Here is a 14,101-nt window from a genome sequence, read left to right on the forward strand (position 1 = left end):
TGCCATTCATGCAGCCAAAAGTCTGATTCTCTGTGAGTGAACAACCAGTCCCAGTGCCTGTGTAGATATGTCTTCACTGTCCCTTCACTAACAAATATCCCTGCACACATTCCCTGGTCCCACACAGTCTGTGCCTGGTTCACAGCTTGTTCTGCTGACCTGTGCAGTCACCACTCTAGCCACAACCCTCTGACCCTCTCCCTATTCTGCCCCAACAAGGAGCCATCAACCTCAAAGACATAAATACATGGTTTAGTCTCCTGTTTCTGATGAAGAGCTGGTGGTGTTTCCTGTGGGGGAAAAAAATAGTTTTTTCCTACTTGTACTTAGGGAAGTGGTTTATCAGAAACCTCTCTTCTCTCATTTTGTGGGTAGAGCCTGTGGAGACCTTTTAGGTATTATTTTTATATTTAAAATATCTAATAAGAGATAGTTAAGTTATATATGCATTCTTTTGTAGTCTTATGAAATTTTGCATATTTTGAGAAGTTCCATATATATTTTTATTATTCAATTTTTTTCAGGTTTTCTTATAACATAAAGAAAATTTATTTCCAAGAAATGTGATTCCCCAAATTTGATCCTTACTAATTTATTTTGTCTGATATTAATTTAGAGTGTTTTTTAAACTCTAAAAGTTCCCAACAATTATCTCTTAGAGTGATAAAATGATAACAGTTTACTAGAGAATTTGAATTCCTATAGGTCAGTTTTAAATTCTGTTTTTAGGAGTATGTTCTTATTTTCTCTAAAGGACCTTTTTTTGAGAAATATTTTGATCTCAGCCTCCTTCATTTACTTTGTCAATGTCATCAATATTTTAATGAATCATCATTCAAATATTCAGAAGCTTTGCAGTTAGTTTATGATAATACTAATAAATTACATAAATCAACAGTTTTTATTCTGAAAGTATCATTGTGAAGTATAAATTATACTTAAGCAATTTTCCTGCAAAATATGCAATACATATTTTTAATATAGCCTTAAATCATAACTAAAACTTTTACTGCAAATGTTTTTCAAACACTAATTGCAAATGTTTTTCAAACACTAATTGTCCCCTCTTCATGCCAATGGCAAAATTGAAAATAGTCAGTACGATCATATTGATTTATTTGTATTTTATATGCCTCTGTTATATTTATTATAGTTTTCTGTTAGTATATGCCCAACTTTTGAATGAAAATTTTTATTACAAGAGTTAAATTCTATTTTACCGTATTTCAAAATGTTCTTAGAAAGTCACTGTTCACTTACGCAATATAAAATAAAACTTCATTGTTTCTAACCAATTACAACGTTGTTTTACCAGGATTATTATGTGGTGATTTTGTGTCCTACTGAAATGGATGTGCAAGTTCGAAGGGTACTACAGATTCCAATGTGGTCACAAAGAGTTATTTACCTTCAAGGTTCAGCTCTTAAAGATCAGGATTTGTTGCGAGCAAAGTAGGTATCTTAATTTCATTTCACGATGCCCTTTTTTTTTTTTTAAAGATTTATTTATTTATTTATACAAGCACTGGGTACAGTCAGAAGCGTGAGAGGGTGAGAGAATTCACCAGAGCCAGAACAGGGAGCAGAGCAGGCAGAAGGACCGAAGTACACTGCTGAGGGGAGCAGCGGGTGGCAGGAGAGGTCTGCGTGCCATGTGGGACCCTCCTCCAGTGGCCCGGGTGCAGCTGGGGATCAAACCGGCGCTTCAGAGGCTGCAGGCAGCTTTGCAACCCAGCGCTCAACTGCTGCGCACCCAGGGAGGCCCGATGCCTTAATTTTTTAATCCATTTTCAGTATTACAAGATGGTTTAAGTATTTTTGAATACAAAGCTTTACCTTAGCCCTACTGTTGGTTAAATTGAAAGGTTAAAATTTAAAAATCAGTGTGTTTACTCCTCAGTACTTCTCAGTACAGAGATGTGCAGCAGACCGTGTCTACACATTATGAGAAATGTAGCATGGTATAATTATCTCAAGCAGCCAGAAATGAGCTGAGTTATCCAGAGTCACCATCAGTCTCCAAGTCACTGAATCTGTTTTTATTCCACCAATAAAAGTTTTGTATGAAACAAGTGAGATTCCAAAGTAGTTTAAGTTAGGGTTTAAATATTAAGAAGCCTGTGTTATATCCTGGGATGATTACCTTTGTGTTGCCTGGTGTCAGAGGTGGCAGTCTCTGGGAACTGGAAGAATCACAGATGTGAAATGTCTTAGTTGCTCTCTTTTTGTTGTGCATGTTCCAGCCAACTCAACTTAATGGTGACATAGTATCAAACATTTGTCACAGGTCACAGGGTTATTCCACATGAGCTGATTGAGAGCATGGTTGAGTAGACCAAGGCCACCAGAGAGTCAGGGCAATTGCGAAACATGTATAGTTTCAGAAGCCAGAAGATATTCCTAACACTCGTGGCTTAGCATCATGTTTTCTGTTGCTTTTAAAGTTTTAAATATGTCTTCATGTTTATCCTTGAGTTGTCCCACATACTCTTTTAGATTTAAAAGTCTGCATTGAATTTTATAGCATAAATTTTTTTTTCCTGACTGGCTTATGTGATTTAGTGAGTGTGTGTATATATATATATATATATATATATATATATATATATATATATTTATGTGTGTATGTGCGTATATGTTCTTTTTATTTTACTTATGTTGTGACTACATGTTCTGTATTTGTGTCTGTGTGTTTGTCTGTGCAGTGGGGGGAGGGTGATAGAAAAGAACAGGAGAAAACCCTCAGACTCCTTGCTACCTCATCCTGCAAATAATGACTAAATAGCTCATAATGGAAATTAGACATTTCTTTTGATTTGATTCTTTCGATAGGTCAATTTAACTAAGATTTTTTTTCAGTGACTTAACTTCTAAAAAAAAGTCAGTAGAAACTCAGGATAGATTGAATAGTACATAATTGACAAATTTTGCTTTGAAAATGTATTAATATTTTTAATGCATAGATTTTTTCGCTGTACATATGACAGTTCTCTATTAGTCAGTTCTCCCAGTATCTCAAGCAAAACACAGCCTTTGGTGTTTGCAATTATTTAAATTTTTTATTTAAATTTCTAAAGAAAGAGTTTCTTAATCACTTACATAACTTGGATCTTTATAGTCATCTGCAAACATAATCAGTGTGTTTAATTTATTATTTGATTTAAGTTAATCACATTTAAAAGCTAGTAATGCCCATATCATGGTCATTATGAATTTGTGTCATAATTGAAGACTTAGATATAAGTTAGGATTAGCACCACTCATTATTAATAGTTAGTATTAGAAATTATGTTAGTAAAAGAAATGACTTTTACAAGGAACATTCCTCCATAGGAATATAAGAGGATGAGAATGAGGATGAGAGTTAACAGACTGGATGTATTAAAAAACTGAGTTAAGAAAGAAGTTAGACAGGAATATCCATTTAATATTCATTTCTAATCCTAATGTCATATAAAGGTTTGGTATTTAATGTTAACTAACACATTCTTCAACACAATTTCCCATGCAAGAAACAAGGAATAGAATTCTCCAAACCAGTTTCAAAAGGTCAGTTGCATGAGTTTTGAATTGTTTTGTTGAAGGTATTTAGAAAATATTATGCAATACTCATATTATCTTAATGACCATGGCTCAGCATTTTCCTAGTATTGTGTGGTTTGGTCTAATTCCATGTATTTTAATCTTTGTTCTCAATAGAAATTTTTTTTGGAAAAGACTTACTATAATGAACTGGAAAGATAAATCATTCCTTAATTTGAAAATAAATATTTTTGTTTTTAGAACTTTGTTTGTAAAACACTGACATACTGTTTCTGTATCATTCAATTTATGAAACACATTTAAACCTTAGTATGAAGTTCAAGGGTTTGGAACAAGATGTTCAATCATAAAATAAAGTTTAATTTATGAATTCTAAGCAGCTCTGTTTTTTCTTAGTTGAATTGAGGTAAAATAGAATTAATTATAAAATAAACATCAATATAATGCCTTTGGTTTAAATAAGACATATATATATGAAAAATTACAAAATCATAAAATAGGTAAATTTTGACATTTACTTCTGTCATAAACTCAATTTTAACATAGTTAACTCAGCAGTAATTATTTTGTTAATATTCAAACATAGTAATGATTTGATAGAAATCCAGCTTTCATTTGTGTTTAAGGATACTTTATATGCATTTCACTAAACCACAAATTCTATTTTTTAGATGATCATAAATATTTCTGCATGTGATTGTTTTGGCTTTTCTCTGCATCTAGGATGGATGATGCTGAGGCCTGTTTTATTCTAAGCAGTCGCTGTGAAGTGGATAGGACATCATCTGTAAGTTTTTAATATCTCCTTTAGTAAATTGTTCTTTTTTACCTTAGATTGTTTATTTGATCTGCCAGGATAAAGTATTGTTGACTTTAAAAGTTTACTAAAGGGAAGCTATTATATCTAATTTATTTTTGACATAATAAGAAGTAGTTGCATCACTGACTATGAAAAAAAGTGTTTTTGAAGTAGTTCCTACTAATCCTTGGGTTTTCTGTTGATTAAAATGAAATGAGTCATATGTAAACAAAACTAGACCATTTAAAATTAAATATGTGCTGTGTTTTGTAATTTTGTTAAAATGGTCTCAATTTCCTCAAGTCAAAAACAAGGCAGATGGATCTGGCAGTCTACATTTGAATCAGTTGGAGAGGATCTAAAAAAATATGCATTTGTGAAAATTCTATTCAGGATATATAGGGCAGGGTTGGGAATCTGTATGTAGAAAGAGACCCAGGTGATTCTGAAGCACCTCCCACCTTAGTAATCTTTGACTTATTTGATCTCCTGATGTATTTTTTTTTAGGTATAAAGTTCTATTAAATTGCCTAATTTACCAAATTATAACTTCTACTCTTAGAAAAAGGCATTTTAGTCTTATGATTTAAAGAATTACTTTATTATTTTATGTACTGTTAACTCTGTTTTTAAGCCAGTGTGTCCATCTCTACCCACACAAGTTTCTCCCACTATGTAAAAGTATAATGTTCCTATTTGGTAATGATATTGGCATTAATTTTATGAAAATTTTTTTTAACATTTCCAGATCAAAAGACTAACTTACCAAATAGTAATGTTTTTTTCAGATTGCAGGGGGAACCTATATCTGGTACACAAACAAATGAGAGCCATAGAGGCTTCTATAATAACAAGGAAAAGACAAAAACATGCGTGGATCTTTCATTGATGTATATCCTCTTCAGGGATGTATTTTTCCCTTTTCCTAGAGTATCTAACAGGTGTGCTCTGGTACATTTGCCAGGACCATAAGTCTTGAATGTGGCAGGATTTGTGTTATCTTCACTCTAATTTATAAAAACATCTTACTGAGTTTTACACCATCTTTTTCATCCTTCATTGAAAGGGAGCTATTATGGTTTCAATTCTGTTCAACCCCATCCCCAGACTCATTTGTTGAAGTCCAACCCTCTCTACCTGGTACCTCATAATGTGAACTTCTTTAATTGATAAGGTTTTTTTTTTAATATTTATTTATTTATTTATTCAAGCACTGTGTACAGTCAGAAGCATGGGAGGGTGAGAGAATTCACCAGAGCCAGAGTGGGGAGCAGAGCAGGCAGAGGGACCGAAGTACACTGCTGAGGGGAGCAGCGGGTGGCAGGAGAGGTCTGCGCGCCATGTGGGACCCTCGCCCGGTAGCCGGGGAGCGGGGATCGAACCGGTGCCTCAGAGGCCGCGGGCAGCTTCACAACCCAGCACTCAACCGCTGCGCCACCGGGCAGGCCCAATTGATAAGGTCTTAATAGAGGTAATAGAATTACAGTGGGCTCGTTAGGGTGACCCTTAATTCAACATGACTGTCATCCTTGTAAAAAGGAGAAATTTGGAGTCAGACAAATATCGGGGAGAATTCAATGTGAACATAGCAACTATCTGTAAACCAAGGAGAAAGGCTAAGAGCTAAATTTCCTATTAGAGCTTGATTTTGGTCTTTCTGCCATCTAGGACTATGAACCAATAAATTTCAGTTATTTAATTCATCCAATTTGTGATACTTGGTTTCTGCAATCCTAGCAAACTAAGTCTTTTCAGACCTGTAGTCCTCTAGTATATAGATTTGTGTTACAAGGGAAGTTATATATTAGGAAATAAATACATAATGTGTTTAGTGTCCCCCTTATGTGATTTGGTGGCTTACTGTTAAACAAACACATTCATTTTTTTCCCTGACATTACTAAATTGAAAGGAATAAAAAGATTTCTCTTCTAAGGACAAAAGTGGTGACAGATGAGACAATACTAATAGAGGTTTGACGCTTGAAAGGAGATGGATGAGGTGACTTAGAAAAAGTTAAAATGTAAGTTGAGAGGGAAACAAATCAGAAAAGAAAATGTAAGCTGCTTTTTGTGATAGACCCTTCAAAGTCTCAGGAAATAGAGGCAGCAAGTGCCTCTGCAAGAAGGGTCAAGTATAGAATGAACATATGAACAGAAAATTTAGTCTGTGAGAGAATCAGAGCCCCTCCACATAGCTACTGCTGGTAACGGTCCCCACCCTAGTAAACGAGGTTTATTATTTGGAGAATTGGATCCAAGGTACCCTTCGGAAACACTGGGCATAGCTGAGGGTCCAGGTAGAATCAAAGGAAATAAAGTTCAAGTCATCTCACAAAACGTGATGCTTGTCTAAAATGATTCTGAGAGGACTTATAACCAGTTTCATATCTCCATTGACACAACATTGGAGGAATTTTCTCCAGAAAAATAACCTACTATAAGAGAAACTGCCATATGTGTTTGTGTGTTACATTATGTATGTGTATATACACACACACACACATATAGTATATAAAGTGTATGTGTGTTGTGTGGGCATAAACATATAAAGTCAAGAGTTTTCCAGTACAATATTGCAGACTGGTTGCCTTGCACTAAAGTTTGTGTAATGATAAGTTCCCCACCTTCACTCAGGTCTCAGGTGGATTTTGAACTCTTCATTGCTAAAATTGCTCAACCAGACATTGTTAGACATTTAAGGGAATCCTAACTAGAAAAAGAATGAATAAACAAATAAATGTAAAGAAAGTAGAAATGCAGAGGAAACACAATATCACTGTGCTGTTCTTAAGAAATAAATATTAAAATATTTCTATTGTATAGCCTTAGTGCAATATGAGATGAGAAGTATAGACCTATATAAAACAGGACAGTTGGCTATAGAACAAAACAAATCAAAATAAGAGACATTCACTGAACAGAAAAGAATTCTTGGAGATTAAATATCAGATTATGAAAAAAATTATAGGGTGTAGAAGATAAGTCTAAGGATATTTAAAGAATGAGGAATAATAAAATGAACTGTGAAACTAAGAATTGGAAGAGTGGAGTCAAAACAAGAGAAAAGTAGATTAGCTAGGAAGAACAATGTCTATATAGTAAGAATATATGGAAGGAAGTCCAGGAAATAATGAGAGAGCATGTTATAAATATATGATGCAATCAACAAAAGGGCCAACTTACTACAGTATAATGATGAAAAAAGACCTTTATTGGTCAGAGATCAAAAATAATAGATGGACACAGAGAAAGAGAAGAATGAAAATGACATGAAGGAAATTGAGAAGTTAAAGAAGGAAAACTTTCAAAACTAAGGATGGAGAATTAGAATATATTTAAACTCCGCAACTGTAATACCGAAGCCAGAAAACAATGAGACAATGCTTTCAAAATTCTAAAGGAAAATGTTTTCCACTTAGAAGTCTGTATTGTGGGAAATTTTCAGTTAGGAAAGATATTTATAGATATGATTTTTAAAAATGCACGATTCCCAGCAAGTTGTAGGCAGATGTGTTTAAAGTCAGGGATGGAATGAAAATAAAGGAAGATTCAGAGTATCTGGAGGGCACTTTGATCTTGGACTTTCGGCCTCCACAACTAAGACAAAATAAATTTCTGTTCTTCAAGTCACTCAGTCAGAGGTGTTTTGTTATGGCATCCCTACAAAACTAAGAATTCAGATTTTGAATTAGTAATGAGTGGTTATGAGTAGTTTGAAAATAAATGTTAAAAGAGATGATTCTTACCTCCAAAGAAACATTGTTCATTCAAGATTGGAAAATTAATTATAACACTCATCACTAATAATAATAACAGTGATATGAATACTGACTATTGATCTGACCGAAATTATTCCTGAACTATATTTAAACAATGAGGTGAAGAGAAATTGGGGGTAGGAACCTGCACTAGAAAGGTATCCTCTTCCATTCTATAGTAGGAAGCCAGGAGACAATAGTTAAAATTGAAAACTAAATGTAGGGGCAGGACAGGCCACAGTGCAGGTTATCTGATCCAGCAGACCGGGTAAAGAGGAGTCAGAGTCCTCAGTGGTTTATTGCAGGTCTTTTATTGGGATTACCAGGTACACGCCAGGCAGGGGTGCTGGGGGGCCAGGAGGCTAGCAGGCCTCCCAGCCCTCAGCAAGCCTTAACTCTGTCTGGGCTCTCCGGCGTTCTCTGCTTCTCTCTCAGCTTCCGTTCGTTCTAGGCTTCTCTTTTGGCTTCTTCTGGCATCCCCGTGACGCCCCCTAAAAGCCCAGTCTCAGCCCAGGTGAATCCCATCTACTTATGCCCACACCCTATTCCAGGTGACCACCATCAGGCATGCATTCAGGAACGCAAGGATCCATCATCTATCCTGATGGCGGGAGGGCAGAAAAGCCTGACATTTTTCCTTACCCTACACTCAACATATAGTAATAAGATCACATTTTTGGTGTGTGGAGGTAAATAACAGAATAAGAAAATGCAGGATTTTAAAGTGATTGCCTTTGTGAAATGGAAATATAACATAATATAACATAGGAAAAACAGGGGATGCTGCTCTTATGTGTTTTGAAACTTGAAAATTACTTGTCTCGTTGAACTATGTTTGAGCATAGATTTGATAACATTTTAATCATATGATTTGGAAAAATTCCCTTGTCTAGGAAAAAGTTCATTAGCCTAAGAACTGAACCTTTTGTTTTAGGCAGAGAACTGTTTCATCTTCATACCTGTTTCAAAGAACCCTCGAGATGCCAGTGAATAGTTTCAATTGAGTTGCATCTACTTTTTAGATATTTTTGTTTTTTCTTTTAATTCAGCTTTCACCCATAAATCTACTTGAAGTATTATATGTTATTCACACTGGTTAAATTATTCTGCTATTCACACATGACTGAATAAGTCTATTGATTCAGGAAACCTACAAGGTGTGCCAAGTAAGGCTGAGTAAAACAAGTAGTATCAAAAAATTGTACTATTTATTAAAAATAAATTGGTGAAATGGCATACTATAGCTGTAAAAATCTAGCAGAGTGGCAAGGGGTCGTAGATAAAGGAAGAGGAATTCCTTAAAATTCTAGCCAGGAACTTGTGGTTTTCAGTTACCCAGCTGAGGAGTTTAAAAATATCCATGCTAACAGGAAAGTAAATAGCTGAACAGACTGAAAAATCAACAATTCTTCCAGCATCTGTAAGAGAGGTAAGGACACAGGGATAACCATTGCCCCCAAGATTGAAGAGACTGGTAAGAAAAACAGAGAATGAGGATTTACCAGAGCAGAGACTCATGAGTGGAAACCACTGAGGGAACCAGTACTGAGGTAAAAGCCACAATTGTAATTGATGAATAGCTGGAGGCCCGGTGCAGACAATTTTGAAAATAAAAAACTCCCGGTAGGCTGGGTCCTATGGGAGCCCACAATATTCTGAAATTTACCGTAGAAGCTCAACCACGTTCCCACAGTAAATATCTGAGAAAAATTGCCTCTGGCTCTGGTAAAGGAAGGGAAGGGGTACCATTTTGAAATACAATGGGGCATTGCATTCTTAACAAGTTCTCTCTTCAGGGGAAGCTAGTCAACTTGCTGGTATATTATCAGAGCATAATTAACTTGGGGGAAGGAAAGTACTCAACTTCAGCCAGCTCAAGTCATTCTCTGCCACATAAGGGGTGACTAAAAAAATCTAAAAATAATTTGTGAAGCAACCAGTCACTGAAACATAATTAGTCATGGACTAAAGTTTTCCAACCTTCTGTAGTATCAGCAAGCACAGGGACAGTTCTCAAAGGATCTGGGCAGATGGGTAAAGGTGAGTTCTGGAGCACTCAGTGGATTTTAGGGGCTTTTAATGATTGTTCTACACCATTTGTAGTGAGGCAGCCAGGTGCAGGGCAAGTAGGGTGGTTTGGTATCCAGGAAGCTGGCAGGCCTTCCAGCCCCCCAGCAGGATCTTTACTTTTAGGGCTTTCTCTGAGATTCTCTTGTGATTTCTCTGCCACTCTCTGCTGCCCCCCATCCTTGGTGACATTGCCCTTATATGCTCAGCCTCCAGTCTCAGGTGTGCCCATTATGCATTCCCACGTCATACTCCAGGTGCCCACCATCAGGCATGCATATCCTGAGCCCATGCTCCAGAGCACCTCCTACATTCAAGGGCACAGGTGATAGCCACAGAGGCCAACGTTGCAAGAACCTGAGGAATCTTCATTTACCCTACACCCTCCTTCCACTTCACCTCACGTTTCTAAAAATCCATTTCCTTAGCTGATACTTAGTGTCTAGCAACTAGAATTACAGGGTTTGCTGTGAAGAATACAATTTGAAGTGACAGAACAAGCATACAGCCAAACATAGCAGGAATGTTGAAATTATTGGTGCAGAGATTTAAAACAAATGTGATTACTATGCTAAGGGCAAATGAACAGCTTGCTAGAAAAGAGGGTCAATGTAAGCAGAGCAATGGAAACCCTAAGAAAGAATAAAAAAGAAATGCTAGGAATGATACCATTATAACAGAAATGGAGAATCATTCTGATGGGCACCACTAAAGAAAAATCTCTGAGGTTGAGAATACCTCAATAGGAATCTCCAAAACTGAAACCCAAAGAGAACAAACACTTAGAACAGAATGTCCAAGAATGTGGGACAACTATAAAAGTAGCATTCTTGAAATGAGAATAACAGAAGTAGGAGAGGAATAGAATAAATATTTGGAATGATAATGTTTGATAATTTCTTCAAAATTGTCCAATACCAAACCACAGATCCTGGAAGATCTGAGAATACCAAATAGAGAGATGCCAAAAGTCATTTTGAATTTTCAGAAAATTAAGATTAAAGAAGAAATCCATAATGATGTCAGAATAATAAAACAACAAGAATTATTTACCTCTTCTCAGAAACCATGGAAGCAAGAAGAGAATGGAGTAAAACCTGGAAAGTATTGAAAGATTATTTGATAGGGAAGTCATTGTCAAACTTTAGCACATCTTGACTAGAGGAGAAGGAGAGGAATGGAGTTAGAGGTTTTGACAAAAAGGGTAAAGAAGGAAAACAAGTTTCCAAGAGTGGCACTAAATGTAAAGTTTGGCAAAAACTGGAGTCTCTTAACTGTTTCATATTTGATCTCATAGAACTGTCTACGGTCCCTGGACAGAGACTTTTAGGGACTTAATGACAACATGGATACCTGACCTGCTCATATATGGATATATATCGCCCATCTCCTTTTTAAAATATATTTACATATATGTGGGCACAATGGTCTAATTAAAGAAGATATTAAAAATGCAAAGATGTTGCACCACTGTTAGTATAGAAGACATTACATTGCTTGATGAAGAACATTCTACCATGTTAGATATTACCTGGCACAGTTGTTGCTGTTATCAATACTACATTATTTCCTACAGAGAAGGTGGTGTAACAACTACCATAACCCACTCTTCTCTGCTCCCACAATGGTTGGTTTAAATTGTGTCAGGAAGTTCAGTGTTCTGCCTTGAGTGTTCTGACCTTTGATTTCCCGGTGGTAAATAAATACACACACACACACACACACACACACACATATACATATATAGGTTTTCTTCTTTTGAAGAAACAGTATCAGATATGAAGTCTTTCTCCAGGCAAGCTATTTTAGTTGCCTCTCTAAGTAATTTCTATTTGGGAGGTGAAAATGAAGGTAAGTGTCTCCTCTTTTATGATTATTCCATTGTAGGATCAAGAAGAAATTTCCCTCATTCCTCTGTATTCTCCTTCAGTTAGTGAAACAGGCAACCAAATTTTTTCTATGGGGTTGTTCTTAACCATTCTGACAAATTATGAACATTTTCTTTTATATTATTTTCTTATATGTGTTAGAAATTTTGAAAAATGTTGACTGCACCACACTATTTCTGAGAGATACATATTTATTATTGCTGAATTTGCAAAGTTAGATGAATGAATTCTTTTGTTATTATAATAACAATTTTGAAACCAGGCAAAATACTGCTAAACCTAGCATTAGTTCATGTACATTTTTTGCAGCAACATGGATGGCACTGGAAGGGATCATGCTCAGAGAAATAAGCCAGAAAGAAAAAGAAAAATACCGGATGGTCTCACTCAAAGCAGGAATCTAGAAAACTTAAGTAAGGGACCAGAAAAAAGAATAACTATAAGAAAGTAAAAATCAAAATCAACAAACAACTATGAACCAGAGACACTCTATGAGGGGTGGGGTGCGGGGAGGGGAGGGATTGGGGTCAAAATAAGGGAGTCTCAATTGTATGGGGAATATAAAAATTAAAAAAAATATATAAAAAAATAAAATCAGGATCTCAAGGAAAAAAAAAGATAGCATTTTAAAATTTTCTAACATTGTAATGCTAATTTTCTTCAAAAATCTTGCATGTTTATATAGGACTGCAGTTTTAGTCAAAATTGCTACCATTGGTATACATATTTTAGCTAATTTCTTCAAGTTTGTTTCATAAAACAAACAAAAAAGGAACCAAACAGATTTGACATTTAGTAAGTGGTCAGGCATTTTGTGCGCATTATGTCATTTAATACTCGCCACAGTTGTTTTATAGATGAGAGAACCAAGACTCTGAGTTGCTAATTAGGTTTCCCAGAGTGGCAGAGTGTGACTTCCACCCAGGTCAGTTCCACTGTAACACCTCTTCCTTTGTCCCAAACTGTTTCCCACGGTGATAATAGCTTAGAGTTCAAGTGGGTCTCACCCTCATCAATAAAAGTGGTTCTGTTTGAAATTGTAAGTATGATGTTTATAGGACTTTAGACATCATTTATCTCTTCTACTCCTTCCCATCTTTAGTCTGTCTCTTAAAAGAATATATTTACTACAAATTCATTAAACATTTTTTTTTTATTTTTGTTATCTTTGCTGTGGATATTGGTCTTTTTTTTAATTCATTAAATTATTGATAACATTTTGTTTCTTTGTTTTGTGAAAAAATGAAATTTGTTTCCCACTTCAACTTCCATTTCCATATTTGTTCTTTTGTACTTTCATTGTTATTTCTAAAGGCTGATACTCTTTTTCCTTTTTCCTGTATGGCTTTGGAATTTGTTATGAGGAAGAGGGTGGAAGGGTTTTAAGATGAAGGACATAAGAAGTGTACATTGATTTGAAGAAATGTTGGGTGTAAGTACAAATATTAAAGGAGAATTGTTGATGGATTAGAGAAAGCTTACAGAAAGCTCCTATTTATAAATGTCATCAATTATGAATGTCGCCAAGAATATGTTATGAATATATGGGTATATGAATATATAGAGTAGGAAAATGTCTCCAATCAAGTCAATTATAATATTGGAAACTGGAGGAAAGGTGATCCTTGCTATAAAGTGGCAGAGGCCTTGGCTAAGTTGTGTTTTATTGATGAAAAGTAGAACTTTAGAGTGATGATCTTGGGCATTAAACTAGGAGATTTCTAAGCATTGCTTAGAATGCAAAGTGAAGCTTGTTTTCTCCTTGCTGCTCATAGTAGAATGCAAAAAGAGAGATAAACTGAAGATGGTTTTGAATAGATCTAATGTGGTCTGTCTGTCCTACATTTTAAAAGAATACTTTGGTTGCTAATTTTAGAAATGACTGAGCATATGGGAGGCACTAGAGAAAGATGTTCAGTTACAAGTTCAAGAAAAGTAATATGGGTGAGCACTAATGGATATATTTTATAGTAGTAGAAATGACTAAAAAGATATTGGTTTGGGATATGTTTGAAAGCAGAGCTGGCATAACTTGCCAATATAGT

At 35.4% G+C, this 14,101-nt stretch overlaps 1 protein-coding gene across 3 annotated transcripts in view; it reads left to right on the forward strand.

The window, feature by feature from the left end:
* Window positions 1-14,101, forward strand: part of KCNT2 (potassium sodium-activated channel subfamily T member 2) — a gene marked incomplete at both ends in the record, with an annotated part of 316,392 nt that overhangs the window by 176,038 nt on the left and 126,253 nt on the right. For all 3 annotated transcript variants that reach the window (XM_084246074.1, XM_084246075.1, XM_084246076.1), the window contains 2 exons: window positions 1,316-1,452; window positions 4,267-4,330. In XM_084246074.1, the coding sequence (XP_084102200.1) occupies window positions 1,316-1,452; window positions 4,267-4,330 (201 nt within the window). The remainder of the gene's footprint in view (window positions 1-1,315; window positions 1,453-4,266; window positions 4,331-14,101) is intronic.

The sequence above is a fragment of the Talpa europaea genome (assembly GCF_964194135.1).
Source record: "Talpa europaea genome assembly, chromosome: 10".
NCBI classification, from domain to species: domain Eukaryota; kingdom Metazoa; phylum Chordata; class Mammalia; order Eulipotyphla; family Talpidae; genus Talpa; species Talpa europaea.